We start from the raw sequence: 23,568 nt of genomic DNA, 5'->3' as shown, positions 1-23,568 counted from the left end.
GACGCAAGGGAGGGGCCGAGGCGGGGCCGTGACCTTGCTCTTGACTTTTCACTCGCTGCTGTCCCTCTTGGGCCCGCCCCGCGTTCCAGAGCTCCGCCTTCTCCCGTTCCGCTCCAGTCTGGTCAGCTTAGCGCACCATGGATAAGATCGGTATCGTGTTTGGTGGCTCTCGGGGCATCGGCAAGGCTGTGGCCCAGTTAATGGCCCAAAAGGGCTACCGGCTGGCGATTGCGAGCAGGAACCTGGAGGCCGCGAGAGCCGCGGCCGGGGACCTCGAGGGTACGTTTGGCGAGGGCCGCGTCCACGTGGGTCACGCGCCCGAGGGCTGAGAGGGCGGGGGCGTGCGAATGGCAGACGCTCTTCTCCTGACCTCCGACATAGCCCGTCCCAAGTGGAGCCCGAAATTTCCTTGGGGTTCAATCCAATAAACGTTGTGTTAACAAAATGCCAGGCACTGTGCTAAGTCTGGGGATGCAAATAATTGAAAGACACCCCCTGCCCTCAGAGAGTTTACAATCTAACTGTAGAAAACACGACTAGGGATAGAGAAGGTAAGTCTTCTCTCACCACCAACAGCGTGATTTGGATCCTCACTTCTTCTTTCCTGGACATTGTAATAGTCTCCTAATGGGACTCCTAAGCTTTTCCTCCTCCCTCATACTGCTGTCCAATTGATAACGCCGAAGCAGTGTCTAGGCCATTCTCCTTTTTTTTAACTTTTTCACTATTTTCCCTTTTTAACTCTTTTTGGAATCCCTAGCTCCCGTCAGGGTTCAGGTTAAGGGCCACCAGAGGCAAATCAGCTTTGAGAGCAAAAATTATTTTCATTTTTATAATCTTATTTCAGGAGTCAAACATGATGCCTTCCAGTCTATTTATATTATCAGTCTATATAAGTCCTTATTGCATTTGAATTGGAGGCTTGGAGTTGGGGATACAGAAATAATAAAAATAATCTAGTGTTCTCAAGAAGCTTACATTCATTCCTCTTGAAGAATCTTTCCTGTGAAATCAGTACAACAATTTAGAGAGGAAGAGGTCTATATTTATGAGGTACATTTTATCAGTTCAATGCTTGAGACATTGGTGTAGATAAACGGAGCAGCTAGGTAACCCAGTGCATAGAATTCTGAATGTTGATCAGAAAGACATGAGTTCAAATATTGCTTCAGACACTTAAGTAGCTGGCTGACCATGTGGAAGTCATCTAACCACTGTCTGCTTTGGTTTCCTCAACAGTAAATCCAGAGAATAACAGCATCGTAATAGTCACTATGTAAGTGTTATTGGTTATTATTCATTAAGATATTATAATGGAAAGTATAAACAGATATGGAGCCAAGAACTGTGTTCTGGGTCAGATTTTTCATCTAGTTAAAGATAATTTGTAAGGGACCTTGTCTTTATATTCTCTGATTACATTGTTCACAGAGTATAGCAAGAGAGATTAAAAATTTAAACTAATTTTGTATTTTTGCTGCATTACTTGTAACATGTATGGGACAAGACAGTACAAAATAGAAAATGTATAAATTGAGACTCATAAATATTAAGTGATTTATTCTAGATCATGCAACTAATAATAATCAGAATTAGGACACTGGAATTTTAAGTCCAGGGCTCTTTCCCATTATACTGTAATTAAGACACAGGCCCTACCCTCATAAAGCTTGCAGTTTAGAAGGAGAATGAAGCTGACACACAGATTATTAGAGTACATAGTAATGTCTGATCATTCTATTACAGAGTTGGAAAATAGTATAGTTTGTGAGTTTTGAGAAGGAAATCAAGGTCCATACCACACTAAAAATTATTGAGCTAGAAAAAATTAACTATCTGGAAGAACAAAAGGTCAAGAATATCAATATAAATGTGAAAGAAGATAGCCTAGTTATACCAGATCTCAAACTATATTATTAAGCAGTAATCATCAAAATTATCTGGTACTGACTAAGAAATAAGAGTGGTGGATGAGCGAAATAGATTAGGTACATAAGATGTGGCAGTAAATGACCATAATAATCTAGTGTTTGATAAATCTAAAGATCTCAGCTTTTGGACTAGAACTCACAATATGACAAAGATTGTGCAGAAAATAGTATGGCAGAATCTAGATATAGACATTGGTCTTATATATCTTATATTACATACTGAAATAAGATCAAAATGGGCACATGATTTAAACATAAAAGGTGATATCATAATTAGGAAAGCAAGGAATAGTTTACCTATCAGATCTATGGAGAAGGGAAGACTTTATGACCAGATGCGATAGAGAGCATAATGTAAAATGAACAATTTTGATATTAAAAAGGTTTTACACACACACATATGAAAACAAAACAAAAAAAATCAGTGCATTTAATTGAAAGGAAAGCAAAAAACCTACGAAACAATTTTTATAGCAAGTGTTTTCTGATAAGAGCTTCATTTCTAAAATATATAGAGAATTGATTTCAAGTTTAAAAGAATATAGAATATTCTCTAGTTGATATATGGTTAAAGGACATGAGCAGGAAGTTTTCAGATGAAATCAAAGTTATTACATTAAAAAATGCTCTAGATCATATGATCTATTAGGAACTATATTATACTATCAGGTTGAATAATATGACCAAAAAAGAAAATAAATGTTGGAGATATGGGAAAATTGGGAGACTAATGCAGTATTAGTAAAAGTGGTGAACTGATCTTGGAACTATACCCCTAGGACAATGAAAGTGTGCATATTCTTTGATCTGGCCATACCACTAAAAGGTCTGAATCCCATAGAGATTTTTTTTAAAAGGGGAAGAGGGAGAAATGGACCTATTTGTACAAAAATATTTGTAGTAGCAAAGAGTTGGAAATTTTGTGGTTGCCCATCACTTGGGGAATGGCTGAACATGTGTTATGTGATTGTAATGAAATACTTTTGCTCTAAAAAATAATGAGCAGGCAGATTTCAGAAAAGCTTGGAAAGACATATAAACTCATGCAAAGTGAAGTGAGCACAATCAGGAGAATGTTGTACACAAATGACTTAGTGATTTTCAGTAATACAATGATTCAAGACAATTCCAAAGAACTCCTGGTGAAAACTGCGTTTCATCTCCAAAGATAGAACTGATGGAGTCTGAATGCAAATCAAAGCTTACTATTTTTCCACTTATTTTTCCTAGTTTTTTCTTTACTTTGGGTCTGTGTCTTTTACAACATGACTAATGTTATAATGTTTTGCATGATTGAATTTGTATAACCTATATTAAATTGCTTCCTGCCTTAGGTGGAAAGTAAGGGGGGGGGGGAGAAAATTTGGCTCTCAAAATTAAAAAAAAAAGTTTAAATTTGTCTTTATACTAAAGAGAACTTTTTTTTAAAGTGTATGGGAGAAAATAAAAATGATAGTTTTTTTAAAATAAAGAAAGGAATTCATGGCACATTTCATAGAAGGTAATTTCTGCATAATGGCAATTGAATTGGGTTTAAAGAATGGGGAGAAATTTAACAGATATAAGGGGGAAGGGAATATATTTATTCTAGGTGTTGAAAGTAGCATGCCCAAAACATGATGGGAACATATGACCACATGATGAAGCAGCAGATTGGTTCAATGGATAGAGAATCAGAAAGATCCAAGTCAAATCTGACCTCAGTACACTTTCTGTGTGACCATAAGTAGGTCACTTAGTCTTTGCCTTAGTTTTTCCCACTGTAAAATGGGAGTAACAGTATCAGTTAGTAGCCAAGTAGCTTGTGGAGATCAAACGAGGTAATAAATTGTAAAGCTCTTAATGTGGTGCCTGACAAAGGCAGACAAAAAAAAAATGCTTGTTTGTTTTTTTCCAAGACACTGAGGAATCCAGTTTGGTTGAAGCTGAGAAAACAGAGGATAGTCACACAAGATGAGATTTATATAGAGTCCTTTTTGTATTGTCATGTCAACTTCAGTGTCTTGTACAAAATCTGTGTTTGATGTATTAAAGTATTGTCCAGTATGGCCATTCGAAAAGAGAGTAGAAAGGAAGAATAGGCTAGAGCTAGGAATGACCCTCAGGTAATCCCATTTATCTCCTACCTGAACAGAAACCTCTCCAAAACCCCAACAAGACCTCTTTATTTCTTGCCAAAACTGTCTCTCAACAACTTCCACACATTGCTCAGTGAGGTAATGCATGTAAGCCTTAAAGCTCTTTATAAATGTCAGCTATGATTGTGGTTGTGATCATTACTCCTGGTTCTGCCTGCTGGGGCCAGGCAAAACAAGTCCAGTCCCTCCATCTTTCCCCTGACCGGCCCTTCAGATCCTTAAACACAGCTCTCATGTCCACCTCTAAGTCTTTTCTCCTCCAGGCTAAATGAAGACTGAGGCAGAAGATAATTGAAAGAACAGTGAAGAAGGAATGAGAGTTGAAAGGCATAGAAAAACAGGTGGAGAGAGATGAGTGATCAAGAAAGGTGTAGAGAAACATACTAAAAAGAAGAAAAGCGAAAGCTGTGGTAGGTTTTGGGTTGAATATTCAGGTGGTTGTTGTTTAGTTATCTCAGTTATGTCTAATTCTTTGTGATCCCTCAGTTTTTTTGTGATCTCAGCAAGTATCTGAATCTAAATTTGAACTCAAGCCTTCCTCAGTCCCCTGAGTATTCAGAGCTCCCAATTAAAATGCTGACACCTCAGGTGAGAATGCATGGAGCCAAGAACAATCCAGTTTATGGGCTTGTGGTGATTAGTTTATCTGGTTATTTTAACTGCTAAGTTAGAGAAAGGCTTCTCCAAATACATATATTCTAGTAGAAAGGAGGGAGAGGTAATACTGGTGAAGAGTGGGCTTGTGGAATGTGGGTGGAGGGAAGATGGGTAAGATCTCAGGGCTTTGGTCTCAACTTTACCATGACTTAGGGCAAATTATGGAATATTTCAGAACTACAGTTTCCTTGTCTATAAATGAAAAGATTAACATTGAAATGCTGATTTTTCTTTCATTTCAACAAAATAGGCTTCTGCCTCAGCATAATAAATAAGTAAACATACTTTCTGTAAGACTAAATAAACCATGTTTCTTACACATATACGTATCACTCTCTTTCAAACATGTAGATGCCATGAATAATGAATAAAATGCAAACTCATTTGAAAGTATTACTGTATTTGTAGCTTTTTCTTATATTTCCTCAATTAAAACAACATTTATTTAATGAAATGATATTTTGAGAATACACGGAACTTTGAGATATTCCTTTCTTGCCTTGAAATAAGTACTCAGAAGCATTTATAACCATAATGGTACAATCAGCCAATCATCTGACTTTTTTGTTTTATCAGTCAATTTAGCAACAAAACTGTGTTTTTTCTTATAAGTGCTGAAGATACAAAGACAAGAATGAAACTATTACATTTCAAAGACCCCACATTCTAATGGGGAGACAGCAAGTACATACATATATGCAGAGTAAATAGAAAATAATTAGGGAGGACACAGTTTGGGGAAATCAAGAAAAGCTTCATATAGAAGGTGGTGAAGAAATGAGGAGGCAGGGTAACCTAGGGGGAGTGGGGACTAACTATTATAGATTAGAGTTATGTGTGAAGGAGACAGAAGGCCAACTTGGCTGGATTTAAATGCTTGAGAATAATGTTTAGTAAATCTGGAAAGATAAGACTTAAGAAACTAAAGAGTTTATTGAAGGCAGAGATGATATGTGGCCATGGGAATGGTAGAGTTGGGGAGGGAGGGGAGAGAAATCACATGGCCAGAGGTCTGATCCTTGAGGCTTAAAGGATCTCGACCTTCATGTAGAGGATGTACTGTAGCGGGGAGAAACTCAAGGCAGGGAAAATAATTAGGCTATTGTAAACCAGGGGACTGGTGTAATAGCTTGAACTGTGGTGTGGGTTGTGTGAATAAGGAGGAAAGGGTTGGATATAAAAGATGTTGTGGAGGTAGAAAGAGCAAGATTTGACAGCTGACTGAATATTGGGGATGAGGGAGAGCAAGGAATCAAGAAGAATTACAGACCACAAAGCTGTGAAACAGGAAGAAGGATTATGCCTTCAATAAAAGTAGGAAATCCGGAAGAGGGGTAGGTTTAGAGTGAGAAAGACCATGAGATCTGTTTTGGACATTTTAAGTTCAAAATTTGGCTCATATCCAACTTAAAGGTCCAGTAGGCAGCAGCTGGAGATGTAGGAAACCCTGGTCCAGAGATCTAGCTCTAAAGAGGTAGTTCTTAATTCTTTTATCGAGTCTGGGAAATTCAAACATAACTATTAAATTTTGATATGTTGAGTCATTTTTGTTGCCCTTAAGCCCCATTTTTAGTATATAAAAGAGGATTTTAAAATTGGTTGGCACTTTTGAGTGACTTAATTACATAAATTCTCCCCAGATTTATTATTAGCAATATTAAGATAAGTTTCATGAAGGCAGAACAGTGTATTAATTAGTTCCTCCAGGACCTCAAAGAGTACTTTTAGTAGCACTTAGTGGAACTGGACATAAATTTGGGAAAATTTAGTATAAAGAATATCAAAATAACAATAGTAATTTTTATAAGTTGCTTTAGAGTATGATGGGACCAAGATGTCTGATTAGTTTAGATTATAAAATTAACCTTAACAATTGCTTAGTTTACTGAAAAGTTTTATATTGAAAAAAAAATGCCATTTGATGAAGTAGAGACTCTGGATAGTAGTATCTTTAAGAGTTTCTCCTTTTAAAAAAAAATTGAAAATAACTTTAAAAATACAAAACTTTATCTTCAAAATATCATTTTATATTTGTGTAGGAAATCATTTGGGACTTTGCTGTGATGTTTCTAAAGAGCAAGATGTTCAAAATGCATTTGAAGAGGTGGAGAAAAATTTAGGTCGTGTTAAGTTTTTGGTAAATGCAGCTGGCATAAGCAGGTTAGTCTTTTATTTTTTTCCCAGAATCTAATCTATGTTTGGTATGTGTTATTTATACATTAATATAAGTTTGATTTTGAATTAACATTACATCTAATTCAAACCTTTGTATTTTGACAAAGTGAAAGTTTGATTATCCATGTTGATCATTTCTCTGCTTGGCTTCAGTTCTAACATTACCTTCATCATGTCCTGCCCAGAATAAACTCATCACCAGGATAATCACCAGGAAACCAATCATCATGGAGATTGCTTCTGCTTGACCACCCTATCGATATTCTCAGTTGCTTCTGCCTCTTTGATTGAAGGGCTAAAGGGTGGAACAATAGCCTCCCTTTATAGTGGGTTCAAAATACCAGCCATCTCATCATTTGTTACCAGCTGCTCTGCTAAACTTTGATTCTGCCTTTGGTGTTTCCTCCACCTCTGCCCTTTTCAGTTTCTTTTTTAAGTATTGTCTCCCCTCATTAGATTGTAAATTCCTTGAGAGAATGCACTTTCTTTTTCTTATTTTTATCCTTAGCACTTAGCACAGTTCCTGACACAAGTGCTTAATGAATGTTTGTTTCCTCTTTCCCCCATCTCCATACCATTAATGTATGGTCAAGTTCTAGCTATATACTAAACAGATGACCAACATTGGGAGTTCTTATTTTAAAGTAATAAATCCTGAGGAAATCATATTTTATAGAAAAATTTTGTCTCTTGTTTGTAGGGATGCCTTGCTACTAAGAACAAAAACTGAAGACATGGTGTCCCAGCTAAACACTAACCTCTTGGGATCCATGCTGACATGTAAAGCTGCTTTGAAACATATGATTCAACAGCAAGGAGGTTCTATTGTTAATATAGGTGAGTTTATTCATTTTGAACTACCACACATAAGAAAGCTTAAATTCTCACCCCTTTGATTTGAAGCAGATTTCTACATAATTGAGCCTAAAGCTTGATTTTGTACTTTTTATGCAGAAAAGGGTTTGAAATCTTACAACGTAAGATTTCAAAGTCATTTTTGAACTTTTTCAAAATACAAATAAACTTGTTAAGGGAGCACTTTTTTGGACACTATTATCGAAGGTGAAACTTCTAATCTATGGGGCAAGCATCAAGATGGAAATTTTATTAACACAGATTAATCCCCAAATCCAAGAATACATGAGGTTTGAAATTCAGTTCCCTTGAGTGGTGTGAAAAAACAGTAATGTTTTTCTCATAGAAGTGTTCCAAAAATCTTAGAGCAGCTGTAATCTCTAATCCTGTGATTCCTTTCTACTCTATTCCTTTTCTTTAACTTTTAAGTCATAAAAACAAAAACACTGGACAAGTATTTATTAAACACCTGATTTGTGTAGTACACTGTGTAAGGCACTGGGAATTCAAAGATTAATATTATTATTAATATGTATTCCCTTAAGAAGCTTATAGTCTAGAAATTAAAGAATGTAATTTGTTGTTTTTATTGAACAGAATTTTAAAATTCTCAGTTAATATTAAATTTTGATGCTTAGAATATTTTATATATTTTTTTCTCTCAGTAATTATTTTTTCCCTCTTCTTTAGCATTTACCAATGTTTTATATATAGTAGGTACTTAATCAGTGGTGGATAAATAAATAAATGTCAGATAGTAAAAATTAGGTTTTTTTTTTCCCTTGGCCCTTGGACCATTTTATATGATCAGTGATTCTAGATAGAAAAAAATATATTTTCTATCTGTTGCTTAGAAAACTGTATATCTGTATACAGTTGAAATAAACCCTTCATATCTATTAAACTAGATCATCTAGAGACACTCTTATAGATAATACAATAAAATACATTTAAAAAAATAAATTTATAATTCAGATTTCCTGTCTCTGATATATCCTGGCTGTGTGACCCTCTGCCTGATACTTAGCTTCTTAGTGACCATAAGTCTTAAGTTGCAAATGAGTTCCTTGTTAGAGAGAGTTAATGAAATCACAGACCTGAACCAAAAAATCCAAACAAAGTTTTATGAACTCATGTTAGCCAGTCCATACTGAGATTTTATTTTTATGTAAATTGGTTTCTACATCTAAAATTAGATGTTAAGACTTCTTTAATTTTATTATTAAATTCAATTCCGATTGATCAATAATGGACAGAATCAGCTATACACAGAGAAGGAACACTGGGAAATGAATGTGGACTACTTGCATTTTGTTTTTCTTCCCAGATTATTTTTATCTTCTGAATCCAATTCTTCTTGTGTAACAGGAGAACTGTATGGTTCTGCACACATATATTGTATCTAGGACATACTATAACATATTTAACATGTATAAGACTGCCTGCCGTCTAGGGGAAGGGGTAGAGAGAGGGAAGGGAAAAGTTGGAACAGAAGTGAGTGCAAGGGATAATGTTGTAAATAATAACCCTTGCATATATTCTGTCAATAAAAAGTTATAATAAATTTTTTAAAAAAAATTTATAATTAAAGTCATTTAAATTAAACAATTAAGGCAGCAAGAGATCACAGTGGGTAGATAACCCAGGGTCTGAAGACAGGGAGACTAGAGTTCAAGTGTGACCTCAGGACTGGGGAGCTGTGTGATCCTGGCCAAGTCATCTAACTTCTGTCTGCCAGTGTTTTTTCAGCTAGTAAAAAGGGGGGCTGTTTTAATAATAGCCATCTCCCAGGATTATTATGAATTTCAAATGAGGTATTTGTAAAGTGCTTATTATAGTGCTTGGCACATAATAGGTGCTTAATAAGCCTACCCTTCTTTTCTTTCTTCCTTGCTGTCAATTTGAATCTTGCCTCTCACCCATTGCTCTGTATACATGGACTTTGGTAAGAAATTTCTACACTGCTGAAATCAAGTCAGTTGTGGGTATAAACATACTAATTAATTAAAATAAAATTAATAATCATACTGTCTTTCACTTCTATGTACTCTGGGCCGTCCTTAAAATTTTCATTGTGGCAGTCTTTGCTCAGGGGCTTGGAGTAGCTTTTTTTACCTTTCTGATCAAATCTTTGGAACCCAATTCTTCTACTCTTAAACCTTCATTACCCATCTACTGATGACTCACTACAACTTTTTCTCAAGTCTTTTTTTCATATGATCTGTTGTCTAAGTCATGTACTTACATAGCTGATTATTTAGTACCCTAAGCGTAAGACTTTGCATTTCTGTATATTAAATTTTGTCTTATTAAGTTTGGGCCATTGTTCTTTGCAAGGATTTTAGAACTTGATTATGTGACCAGTTTGTTAGCTATTCCTCCCACCTTTTAGATCTTAAATAGGACAGGTTAAGGACATAGGAAGGGCCTGGGAAAAGCCAGTTTCTTCTTAGGGACATTGATTCATTAAAACACTACTTTTTTGATTCTTCAACTAATTGTATTCTCATATAATCTACTTTTCTCCTTTTTTGTCCCCAAGGATCCTTGGATCATAGACATAGAGCTGGAAAAGACCTTAGCGGTCATCAAATCCAATCATTCACTTAATAAATGAGGAAACTGAGACCTAGGAAGTTAAGTAACTTGCTTAAGATTGGTGAGATCCTCCCTCTCCAAGGCAGTGCTCTTTCCACTCCACTGCTGAGAGATGTATTGAGAGAGCTACAGTGCTTGTCCTAAAGTGATTGGCCACTTATTCCCTAGGGTTCTGCTAACAGACAGAGCTGTCCTTTTGTCAACCTGTCTCCATGGAAGTCGTTTCTATCAGCTGTAATTTTATGGTCTCTGCTGTCATGGCAATCAGCTAATAAGTGAAACCATGAGAGCAAGCAGGAGTGCACCAAGCAAAGGACTGGCCCAACAGAGCTGTCAATATTTACTTTAGGGCAGAATTCAGCTCTAAGTTAATACTGTTCCTAATGAGAAAAGCATCAGGATTTCTAACTTTTAAAATATACTCTAAAATTTTTGAAGTTTTCCAATTATAATTAACTGAATTAACAAATGAATCACTAATTTTTAAAAAATATTTTCTTTCTCTTTGTACAGGTAGTATTGTAGGTTTAAAAGGAAATCCTGGCCAATGTGTTTATAGTGCTAGCAAAGGAGGATTAGTTGGTTTCTCCCGTTCTCTTGCTAAAGAAGTAGCAAGAAAGAAAATTCGAGTGAATGTCGTTGCCCCAGGTCAGTGTAAATTTATGGATATGAAAACACATACACACATACACACAAAAATAGTAATGTGAAGAAAAACACTTTGTACTTTTTTTCTTTGAGTCAGTTTGGGTTTTTTTTGTCTTTGGAAGAATGTTCTACATTTTCTAGGAAATGATATTGACAAATTAAATCTCTTTCATATTTATTTTTGTAATGTGAAAATATATATGTTCATTTGTCTTTTACTGATTTTGTCTGCTGTTTTCCTGGTGCTGAACATCTGATTTTTTTTCTTTCTCTTCTTCTTAGTTTCTTTTCCTTTTTTTCTACCAATTATTTCCTTGTTAAATGCGTAATTGTTCTTTTGTATTGACTATATTGTATTGATGACTATAAAGATAAAGTCCTTTTATAGTTATTAGGAAGGATAAAAAGTTTGGTTAGAAATGATATTTAAACTGGAAGCGAATTTTTCAATGTAATAATGTCATTTAGCCAAAAATATTTTGTTCTCGCATACTAAAGATAGTTGATTTTGAGTGTATCAGATATATTGGATAGCTGTTATTTTTTAATTCACTTGTTAGGTTAATATGACAGAATGGACTTCTACTCTTCTTCCTTTAGGATTCACTAATGATTGAAGGTTAACCAGTAAAACTAGTGCTCAAGACAGCACTTTAGTTGTTAAACTGGTTGCCTATAAGAGATTATTCAAAATAATGTGTTTGTGGTCTGTGTTGTTTTTTATGAGGAGGAGTTCCCTAATTTTTATATAGGGTTCTTTTGAGTCAGTCCGAATCTATATAATTTAGTAAGTAAAACAAAAAATTTACCCAGTCATATAATATTACACTTCAGAAAAATGAGTGATAGTGGATTATTGGCTGTTATGGATTAACTTTATTATTGTTTTCTGAGATTTTAGGGAAATCTATATGTGAAATTTATTATTAACTAAAAATTGAGTAATGATAAGTCTATTAGATGCTTTTCTCTGCTACTCTAAAAACATCTGCTATAATCCCAGGAGGACAGTGAGTTCTCTGGAGTTCATTCCCTAATATTTGTTGCATATTTTATAATATTACTATTACTGAATACCAAGAAATTTTGTACAAAACATGGGATTTGATTAGGTATGTTGTTGGGTGGTAGGGAAACTAATTATATATAGAAAGTTTCAAAATTTCTGGGGTAGGCTGTTAGACAGCCTCATATTGCATGAGAAGTGAACATCTTAAAAAAAAATGTCAGCTGTGTTTCCTGCTCCCTTGCTAATGTAAGTAGCAATTATCAGTGAAATGGCCAGAAAGCACTTAGGGAGGAAGAAGAAAAACAAGGGGCATCACTAATCCACAAAGTGCCATATCATTCTCTGAATCATAGGGTTGACTGCACAAAAAGTAATTACTTGCTAAGAAAGCTTGTTTTTTTTTTTTTTGTTTTTTTTTTTTAACTTGAAGTTACTTTTAAAGCAATTATAAATTTCTTACTAGCTAAATCTTATCGTCTGGGAAATATTTAACATGAGACATCCTGTACTTTGTTTTGGCAACTATTCCTTTATTAATTGAAACATTTCTATACCAACATTACTTTTATTTTCATGGGGTTACTTTAGTTTCCAGCTTTGTAAAAGTAGAAAATGTTTGTGTTGACTACTTGAAAGACATTTCCACTAGAGATTAGGCAAAAGGAACAGCTATTTAACATCTGAACTGTTTGGTGTATCAAATAATGTGCATTCTATTAAATTGCATTATTGTCACTGTTTATAGACACAAATCCTCATGTGTTTTAAAAACTAAACTTTCTGATGAATGTAAAAAAAAGTTACAGTCTATACTACTGAGCCATTAGCTATTTAGCTATCATAATAACAACAGTAACAATAATCATAGCTAGCATTTAACAAATACTTTAAGGTTTACAAAGCATTTTACAAATATCTCATTTTATCCTCACAACAACTCTGGTAGATAGGTGCTAGTATTATCCCTATTTTAGAGTTGAAAAAACTGAGGCAGAGAGAGAAAAACATTTTAGCTTTTTTTTTTTTTTTTTTTAATATCTTCCTCTGCTTTAATTTAAGATCACAGCTGTGATTTAGAGGATCATCTGGGACAGATAATGCAACCTGCCTATTGTTACTTGGTGAGCATGTAATGGAGGACAACTTGAAAGGAAATCTTCTCTACTCCTAGGCCGGCCTTGCTCATCTGTCATGTAACAACAAATATTAGCCTCATTGGTTGGGGATTATTTCTTGTCTTTTTTTTGTCAAGTCAACATGTATTCATTAAGTGCTTATTGTTTGTCAGCCACTGTGCTAAGCACAAATATAAGCAGATAGTAAGATATTGCCTATCCTTAAGGCACTTACTAATGGAGAAGGACAACACTAAAATTGAGTTAAGAAGCAGGAGGGGTTGCGGCAAGAAGGTATGGTGGAAAAAGTCTAGAGAATCAAGAGGGTCCCAAAAGAGTAAAGGAGTGAACATGACTGCCCTGGGCACTTTCCCTAAAATAGAGGATCTAAGAGGAATTGACCAAGAGCCAGAGGAATGGAGTGAATTTCCAGGTAGAGAAGTGCTTTGGCATGGTCAAGATAGGTAAACTAATGTGACAAAAACTTGAGACAAAAAATGTCATGCTAAAGTAAAATAAGGAACTATTAATTTACCTAACCCTAAGCTTTGAATTTAAGTGAAGCTGAGGTTCTGCTATATTAGGTGTTACTTTTAGTGATTTGTAATCCATTGTAAATCTTGCCTGGGTATAAGAGAGAGGGTTGTGAATTTCTTGGTTCTTCAAATGTAAAAACAAAGCATGACATATGAGAAAATCCTGTGCTCTGGAGGTTATGCTCTACTAACTAACTTTCACTAAGACATCATAGGAACAGGCTAGATTGAGAAAAATAAGAACTAAACATTAAGAAGATCCCTGTTGGGCTGGGCAAGAAATCCAGAGCCTATGGATACCTGTGGAGTTGCTGTGGAGAGCAGATAAATAGGGGATGGTATTGGGAGAGTAAAACAGACAAATAGCAGAAGTTCAGGTGATTCAGTCATAAACAAGAAGTCCTGGCAGCAGGATCTAGGGCCCAGATTTGGGACAGCTAGCCATTTTCCAAGGGGTATAGTGTAAGCCCTGTTCCTAGAAGAATTAAGTTAAAATGAAAGATAATATTGAAAGAAAGAACCCTATACTTACAGAAAGCCCTGGATTTCAAAAACTGGGTGATCCTTGTTAGGCATTTAACCTTTCTGGGTCTGTATTTCCTCATGTATAAAATGAAGATTTGGCAACCCATGTATCCAATGACTGGATCATAGTTAAGTAGACTGGTAAATTAATGCCAGAGAGCAGAAGTATCAAACTCAAATAGAAAGAGATCTCTGCTGCAAGTTATTGACTTAGAAAACCACAAATTAACATTATGTTGTGTTATATTTTTATTTATTTTGTTAAGCATTTCATGGTTGCTTTTTTTAATCTGAGGAGTTTTGCTGGTGTGGGTTTGATGTTTCTGCCATAAAGTACTCTGTTACTATTAAGAATGAAAGTTATAATGAGATTAAAGAAATATCGAAAGATTTTCTATATAAATATAAATAAATAAATAAACACACACACACACACACACACACACACACACACATACACACATACATTTGTGCAATCATTTGAAGTGGTTATAATTTTTTTAGTCAGTAGTGTTTGGCTAGTAATTTATTTTTACTGTATATGATTAAGTATAAACATTTTTGGAGAGGTACTGGTACAAGAACTGGACCAGTAACTTTATCAGTAAAGGGAACTCACATTTGGGGAATTCACTATACTAATACAGATCTGACTAGAAATTCTATTTAATAAACAGAGTCTGTAATTTACAGACTTAGAGAGCTAATTGAGGACATTGAGAGGTTAAATGATTTGCTTAAGCCAGTATATATCAAAGACAGAACTTGAACCTAGGACTTCTTGGCCCTCTATCTCTCATATTCTCCCTGTCCTTCAATTATCAAATCAAGTAAATAAAATCAGAGGATTGGACTAGATGTTCTCCTAGGTGCTTTTCAGATCTGAAGTTGTATGAGTCTTTGATTCTATTAAATGCCCAAGATAGTTCCCAAAGTGACTTAGTTGGGCATAGTAGGAATAGGCTATGGTGACAAGGACCAAAACAATTAGAACTGTAAGGACAGAGAGAACTCAATACACAAGACTAATTGAATGCTAAGCTACCTGGGCAGTGGTCACATTGAAATTAAACTTGAAAACAACTCTAACTATGAAGGCTAAAAAGATGGATGGGCATTTGTGGTAAAACATTAATTAGACTTTTCTGATAAATTTGAAATGATTTTTTCAGTGTAATAAGCATCTTTGAAAATAAAAATATATTAAAACATAAAAGCCTTTACTTTTTTGTCTTTAGGAAAAAAAGTCTAGATTTCTTATATTTAATATTATAAAATTCTTCACTTAAATCCTTTAAAAATATTCATTTGCAGTTAATTTTAATGATTTAAGATTTAATTATATAGTTTGTGTCATTTGATTTTCCTTTTCCTTATATTGTTCACAATTTAAACTAAAAACCCTTAGGGACAGGAATTTTTTCCTTATGTACCGGGCATAATACTTTTAAAAATTACATATTTTAATTTATTTAAAAAAAATATTTCCCAATTTGTGTGTTAAAAAAAAGTCATTAAAAATTTTTGGAATTCAAATTCTCTTACTCCCTCCTTCCCCTGTCTCCTTCTTGACAAGCAAACAAGTTATGCATGTGAAATAATGAAAAACGTATATCCATATTAGCTATGTTGTGAAAGAAAACAGGCAAAAAGAACCCAAAGAATAATAAAGAAAATGTGTTTCAATTTGTGTTCAGAGTTAACCAGTTCTTTCTCTGGGGGTGGATAGCATTTTTTGTCATAGGTCTTGAATCATTGTCTTGATCAGAATAGCTTAAGTCTTTCACAGTTATCATTACAATATTGCTGTTACTGGTATAGTGCTCTCCTAATTCTGTTCACTTCACTTTGCATCAGTTCATACAACTCTTTCCGAGTTTTTCTGAAAAAAATCCTCTTCATTTTTTACAACACAATAGTATTCTATCACAATCATTTACCACAACTTGCTTAGTCATTCTCCAGTTGAGGGGCATTCTCTCAGTTTCCAATTCTTTGCCACTATAAAAAGAACTGCTACAAATCTTTTTGTACATATAGGTTCATTATCCTTTTCTTTGATCTCTTTGGGATACAAGACCTGTTAGACCTAGAACACTATTTTGCACAGAGTAGGTGCTTTCATATATGCTAATTGACTGGATTTTATTGCTATTTATATTTTATATATATATACACACACACATACACACACACACACATGCGTGCACGCGCACACATATTATTAGCTATGATAAAGAATAATAGGAGGATTATTAGTCCTTCACATAAAGATAATAGGGTTTCATTTATTTATACTACCCCTGTCTTCTACTACAGATACAACTGTTGTACAATTTATTTAAGAATTATTTTACATACTAAAAATACTAATACATAATTAAATCTTCAAAAACTGCATAAGAAGGTAGCAGATAATTACAAATGAAAAAGAAGTTAAAGTATAGTTCAGGAATGTATAGCAAGTCTTTGTAGGTATGGAGCTAAGTGTAGTTTTTGTCCAGTTTTTAGTCTTTTCCAGCTTTTGTGATTGATTATTGCATCTCAATCTAAGGTAATTTATGAAATGTAACCTTTCCCTTTATGTATTCTCTTTTCCATGATTTTCTTTGTAAGTCCTTAGTTCTGTTTACCATGGAATCTATATTTCTGTTTTTTTCCTGCTGTTCTAACCTTCCACCAAAGTCTGTGTGACAGATTCTAGCAGGTAAAACTAAGCTTGAAAGAACTGAATACAAGCCTGGCCACTGACTTGTCAATTTAACAGTCACCTACTTAAAGAAAGGTTGATAACCAGAAGATTGGTCAGTGACTTGTGAAATTTTTAGCCACAACAATTCATGCAGAAGAATTTATTAAAGTTTAGTAAGATTGTGATACTGTTCATTTCTCATATCAAGAACAGAAAGTAATTAGATTTTAAACCTAAAATATTAGGATGACTTTAAAAAAAGAAATGAAATCATTTTGGTAAGAATTATTTAGTGTAATTTGACAAAAACTGCTGGTAAATTGGAAACTAGCATAGCAGAACCTAGGCATTAGTGTGGGTACATCTAACACTGTATATCAAGATAAGATTGAAATCTAGACATAAAGAATGGTATTATAAACAAATTAGAAGAACTTAGGATAGTTCTCTCTCAGATACGTGGAGGAGGAAAAAATTTGTGACCAAAGAAGAACTGGAGATCATTATTGATCACAAAATAGATAATTTTGATTATATTAAAAAGTTTTTGTACAAACAAAACTAATGCAGACAAGATTAGAAAAGGAAACAATAAACTGAGAGAATATTTTTACATTCAGGGGTTCTGATAAAGGCCTCATTTATAAAATAATATGTGACTCAAATCGATAAGAATTAGCCATTCTCCATTTGATAAATGGTCAAAGAATATAAACAGATAATTTTCAGTTTAAGAAATTGAAACCATCTCTACTCATATGAAAAGGTGTTCCAAATCATTATTGATCAGAGAAATGCAAATTCAGACAACTCTGAGAAACCATTACACAGCTCTCAGATTGGCTAAGATGATAAGAAAAGATAATGATAAATGTGGAAGGGGATATGGGAAAACTGGTGCATACCCTTTGACCCAGCAGTGTTTCTACTGGGCTTATATCCCAAAGAGATCTTAAAGAAGGGAAAGGGACCCACATGTGCAAAGATGTTTGTGGCAGCCCTCTTTGTAGTGGCAAGAAACTGGAAACTGAATGGATGCCCCTCAATTGGAGAATGGCTGAGTAAGTTGTGGTATATGAATGTTATAGAATACTATTATTCTGTAAGAAATGATCAGCAGGATCATTTCAGAGACTTGAAATGAAGAGACTTACACTAACTGATGCTAAGTGAAATGAGCAGAACCAGGAGATCATTGTACACAGCAATGGCAAGATTATACAATGATCAATTCTGATGGATGGGGCTGTTCTCAACAATGAGATGATTCAGACCAGTTCCAATGGTCTTGTGATGAAAAGATCCATCTACATGCAGAAAGAGGACTGTGGGCACTGAGTGTGGCTCACAACATAGCATTCTCACTTTTTTTTATTGTTATTTGTTTGCATTTTGTTTTCTTCATTTTCTTTTCTGGTTTGATTTGATTTTTCTTGTACAGCAAAATAATTGTATAAATATGTATGCATGTATTGGATTTAACATATATTTCTATCATGTTTAATATTAAAAAAAAGAATTATTTAGTGCTTAGCAACTTCTGATGTTCTCATTTGTTCTGATGTTCTGTTTTGTTCTCATATCTAATGTCCTATTCTAATTTTACAAGATCCTTATTGCTTTCTGATTTTCTTTTTTAGTATAATCGTATATCTCTGGAATGCCTACATACAATTCATTTAAATAAATTACTGATCTTTGGATTTATTTTCAGGGAGTATTCTTCCCTTTTGTATGCATTTTTATTCAGATTAAGTTCTGTAATGTTTAAAGTTATAATTATTGCCTTAATTGAGGCTTCAATTTAGAACATGCTTTTTTTGCAAACTGTTTTATAATTCATTAAATTACTTCATTCTTAACTTTAAACTCTCTATGTTGAGACAAATAATATCACAACCAGTTATGACCCGAAGCTTTTCCCCCCCTTATATGGCATAGAAAGAATTGTCTCAACTTGATCCAACATCTGATTCTGCTGCTATCACAAGGACATAGGCTTAATTATTTTGTAACTTGTAAATCTGTGATTTCCTGAATTACTCTAATATGAACTAATTAATTTTTGTTAAGTACAATTTAAATTCATATCTTAGTAGTCATAATTAACAAGTCTTTTTTTTTCTTTTAAAGGATTTATCTATACAGATATGACAAAAGATATGAAAGAAGAACAATTAAAGAAAAATATTCCTCTTGGGAGGTTTGGAGAGCCTAAAGATGTGGCACATGCTGTTGTTTTTCTTCTAGAAACTCCATATATTACAGGGCATGTTCTGGTTGTAGATGGTGGATTACAGCTTGCTTTGTAAAGTGGGTACTATTCAGTAATAATAGTGTTTTGAATTAAGATTGTATTTAATTTTGTTAGCAACCACTGAATCATACCTGCATGGATGATAATCAAATCTATAAAATAACTTGTTATTCCTTTTTTTCAAAGTTCATTTTATGGTGATTATGTGTTGAGGTATGACTAACAGGGATGATGATTGATCCTATCCATATTCAGCAGATATAAAATCAGTTCTTTGGTTGTCTCATGTGCCATCAAATGCATAATAATATATAGTCATTTTCCAAAAGATGAAACCTTTATTGAGTTATATATAGTATTGTGACCATTTGGTTATTAGTTTGTGCATTTAAATGAGAGAACATATTTTCTTTTTTAATCTTTTTATTGATATCTTTTTTTTCTACAGCACATTAATTTTCAAAGATATCCCTTCCCCCACATCCACTGAGCTATTCTTTGCAACAAGAAATTAAAAAAAAAAGGTGGGGGGAAGAGTAATAGTTCAGTAATAATAAATAACCAAAAACTAGCCATTTGCAAGAGTCCATGCAACATTCCACACTCATAGTTCCCCATCTTTGCAGTAAAAAGGAAAGGTGGCTGTATTTTCTCAACTCTTTGGAGCCACATTTTTTCATTATAATGATACAGGATTCCATTTTGAGGAAAAAAAATTTTCTAGTAATTATCTTTGTTTCAGTCAGTATTTGGCCTTAATTAACTTTTTTGCCAGAATAAAAAAGTAAAAAACATGTCTTGCATCTAGATGATTATCCTGATTGATGCTATTTTGAGAAGGCAAGGAAGAATCAAGCACTTTATCAAGTGTCTATTATGTGCTAGGAACTATGTTAATGACTTTACAAATTTTTTCTCATTTGATTTTCACAACCACCACCTTGGGAGAAGGTATTACTATAACTCCCCCTTCATAGTTTTGGAAAGTGAGATAGACAGATGAAGTGACTTGACCAGAGCCACACAATTAGGAAGTGTCTGAAGTCACATTTGAACTCAGGTATAACTCTAGGCTTAGCCTAGAGCCTATTAGAACATTGTTGTTGTTGTTTTTAAACCAAATTCTACGGTAAGGCTGTACCATCTTCAGCCAGTGAGCTGAATTCTACCTCCATCCCACATACTGCTCTTGGAGAATCACTAGACCTTTTAGCCTCAAAGGGTTGTCGGGACCACAGAAGGTGACATCTGTAAAACGCTTCAGGCTACTTAATATTGCTACATCTACCCGTCTTGCACCTTTTCAGTAGTTCTGTGAAGTCAGCTTCATGTGGCTCCAGAACACCAGGGCTTTGCTCCTCTGGATCTCCAGACCTTCCTGCCTCTTCTACTCCTCTTTCTGAACAGCCCTTCACCTATCCTCACTCAGTGTCCCTTTTAGGGCCCTACTGTTACACCTGTCAGGTGGTAGCACCTCTAAGGGTGCTTGGCAGTATTGAGAAAGCAGAAAAGGCCGATCTTTGCCAGTCTCCCATCCTGCATCTCTGCCTCAGCTCCGGTTCTCATCACTCCCAGACGTATGGTACCTTCATGCTGTCCTGTGTGTTAGGGAAAAGTAGTTAACATTGGATAGTGAAATATTCTTCTCTAAAATATAATGTTCTCTGGGAGCAGGTTTTTGGGGGAGCTTCTGAGGGCCCTTCGTTTCAGTTCAGTAATTATCCCAAATGCAGTCAGGAGTTAAAATCCAAATCTTTTATTGTTTCCTTCAAAGTCTTGTCTCCTTCACTTGGGCCTTGGCTAGTTTTTATTAGAGGCTTTCTGTAGTCTTGGTTCCGAGAGCTTAAGCTGCCTTCTCTGGCTTCTGAATCTCCCCAGCTTCAAGGGTTTGTGCTTCAGTCTCCAGCCACAGCAAAGGTGGATGATGGAATGAATCTGTCTCAGCCTCAGAATGCTTTTAATGTGCTTGTCCTTTCTAACCCTGACAGCTCCTCCTTATATGTTCCACACTGAGTATACACCAATCATTATATCACTAGGAAACCATTATTTGTTGTAGGATTAAATCAATGCTAAATTAGATTTAACCACTGCCTCCTCAATTCCACTTACTTAGCACCTTGTAAGAATCCTAACTGGACAGGGCATATCTGTAATGGAAAGTGTTCATCAGGCAGGCCACAGTGTTCCTTTTGGAATGGCCAGAAAATATAGAAGTAAAAAGAAGAGCTCACAGAGCTATTCTACGGTAACTTAAATTTTACAAAGCACTTAACCTTGTTGCTCCTCACAACAAGGATATGAGGAAAGTATCTTTATTATCTTCATTTTACAAATGGGAAAACTAAAACTGAGAGGAATTAAGGGACTCAGCCAGATTCACACAATAAGTTAGTGTTTGAGGAAGGATTTTGATCCAGGTTGTCTTGTCTTAAAGTTCAGTAGTCTGTCCATTGTGCTGTACAGAAACAGTGTTTATGGTATTGTGCTATATAGTATCGAAGGAAAATTGAATTGAGAAGAGTCTTCAAATCTAATCCAGGTTTTACTATTAAATGAGCTTCATAATATTTGGCAAGGAATTAGATGGAGTTCTGCAGTTCCTTTCTATTCAAACATATTGTAATAAGCCTAAATTTTTAGAGAACTAGTCCTGGTGCTATTCTTGATTGGGTGCTAGTTTGTTCTTGGATGACTCATTTTCTATATTTCTCAGTGAACAGAGACATTTTCCTAGGGAAAACCCTCTTTTAGAGCTGATTGAGTGTCATATATTATAGATCCCTACACCCAAGGGATATAATATACAAATGTGTGTGTGTGTACGTATGTATATATATGATTGGAAGACAGTATGTGATGTAGTGATTTCTTTAATTTAGATTAAAAATTAAAATTAAAAGATTCTTAACATAAAAATAAAAAGTGAGCACTTAAATTACTAACCACTAAGCACCTTAAATTATTAACAGTTAAGTACATAAGCAATTGAAAGATACCACACAGACTGAAACACCTTTAGAATGGACAAAAATAATTGTGTTTTAAAGGGAATATTTACTTGGGGTCAAGGAGCTGTAAGCAGAATTTAAAGAGCCAAACAACATATTATCTCCCTGAATAGAGAATAACATTTTAGGATTTAATTTTAATTCATATTTCCAATCTTATTAGAAAATTCCTTTAAATAAAATGATCTTAAAATCTTTATTGCATTCATTACTAAGGGCTAATTTTTTATTTTAAATATTATTTGATGTTTTAAAAGATATAACTAGCATTTATATAACACTTTAAGGTCTGTAAAGTACTGTACATATCTTATTTCATTTGGTCCTCCCAATAACTGTGTGAAGTTAAGAGACAGTAATTGACTTTCTAAGGATCACACAGCTAATAAGTAGTAGGATTTGAACTCAGATCTTCTGGACTTCACATTCTGTCTTTTCTCCTAAAGGATTCACTTTTTTATTAAAGCTTTTTATTTTCAAAACACATATAGAGATAATTTTCAACATTGACCCTTCTAAAACCTTGTGTTCCAAAATTTTTTTCCCTTCCCCTCACTGCTTCCCTAGATTGCAAGCAATTCAGTATAAATTAAATATGTGCAATTCTTTTATACATAGTTCTATATTTATCATGCTGCACAAGAAAAATCAGATCAAAAAGGAAAGAAAACGAGTAAGAAAACAAAATGTATGCTAACAAATTGTGATCCACAGACTTCTCTCTGCGTTCAGATGGCTCTCTTCATCACAAGACCATTGGAACTGGCCTGAATCATTTCATTGTTGAAAAGAGCCACATCCATGAAAATTGATCATTGTGTAATGATCTGGTTCTACTCTACTTTGAATCAGTTCATGTAAGTCTCTCCGGGCCTTTCTGAAATCATGCTGCTGATTGTTTCTTATAGAACAATAATATTCTATAACATTCATATACCATAACTTATTTAGTACGAGAATGACTGAAGAGGCGGGAAGGCCTGGAGATCCAGAGGGGTAGAGCCCTGATGTTCAGGGGCCACATGAAGCTACTGAAGAGGTGCAAGATAGGTAAATGTAATATTCAGCAGCCTGAAGTGCTTTGCAGATGTCTGTTCACATCCTTTCACACCATTTATCAGTTAGAGAATGGCTTGAATTCTTACAAATGAGTCAATTCTCTCGATATTTTAGAAATGAGGAGGCTTCACTTTGCAATGACACCAAAGCTCTGCAAAAATCTTACAATCCTCTGAAATCATGTTTTTTAAAATAGAAATAAATCTCTTATAATGAGCATCAAAAGGAATTTTATATGTGGTATGGAGTATTTTATAAACTGAGGTATACTTGAACTCAACAGTTGCATACCAATAGAGGTGTGAAGTTTTATGAACTCTGCATTTATCAAAGGACACTCAAATAAAAATAAATACAACATA

General features: G+C 34.5%; 1 protein-coding gene across 3 annotated transcripts; it reads left to right on the top strand.

Annotated features, from left to right (window-relative positions):
• On the top strand, positions 1-23,568 carry CBR4 (carbonyl reductase 4). Of its 3 annotated transcripts, XM_051964154.1 has the most exons (6): positions 10-279; positions 6,766-6,886; positions 7,602-7,738; positions 10,868-11,002; positions 13,071-13,132; positions 19,013-19,115. In XM_051964154.1, the coding sequence occupies exons 1-6, from the start codon at positions 138-140 to the stop codon at positions 19,031-19,033; spliced, it is 618 nt and encodes a 205-aa protein (XP_051820114.1). In that variant the 5' UTR covers positions 10-137; the 3' UTR covers positions 19,034-19,115. The 3 variants fall into 3 exon arrangements, with proteins under 3 accessions (XP_051820115.1, XP_051820114.1, XP_051820113.1); XM_051964153.1 differs by lacking the exon at positions 13,071-13,132 and having other exon boundaries at positions 34-279; positions 19,013-23,568; XM_051964155.1 differs by lacking the exons at positions 10,868-11,002; positions 13,071-13,132 and having other exon boundaries at positions 1-279; positions 19,013-23,568.

This window comes from Antechinus flavipes, chromosome 6 (genome assembly GCF_016432865.1).
Source record: "Antechinus flavipes isolate AdamAnt ecotype Samford, QLD, Australia chromosome 6, AdamAnt_v2, whole genome shotgun sequence".
Lineage (NCBI taxonomy): Eukaryota > Metazoa > Chordata > Mammalia > Dasyuromorphia > Dasyuridae > Antechinus > Antechinus flavipes.
The sequence above is the reverse complement of the archived record's forward strand: the minus strand, read 5'-3'. Positions and strand labels throughout refer to the sequence as shown.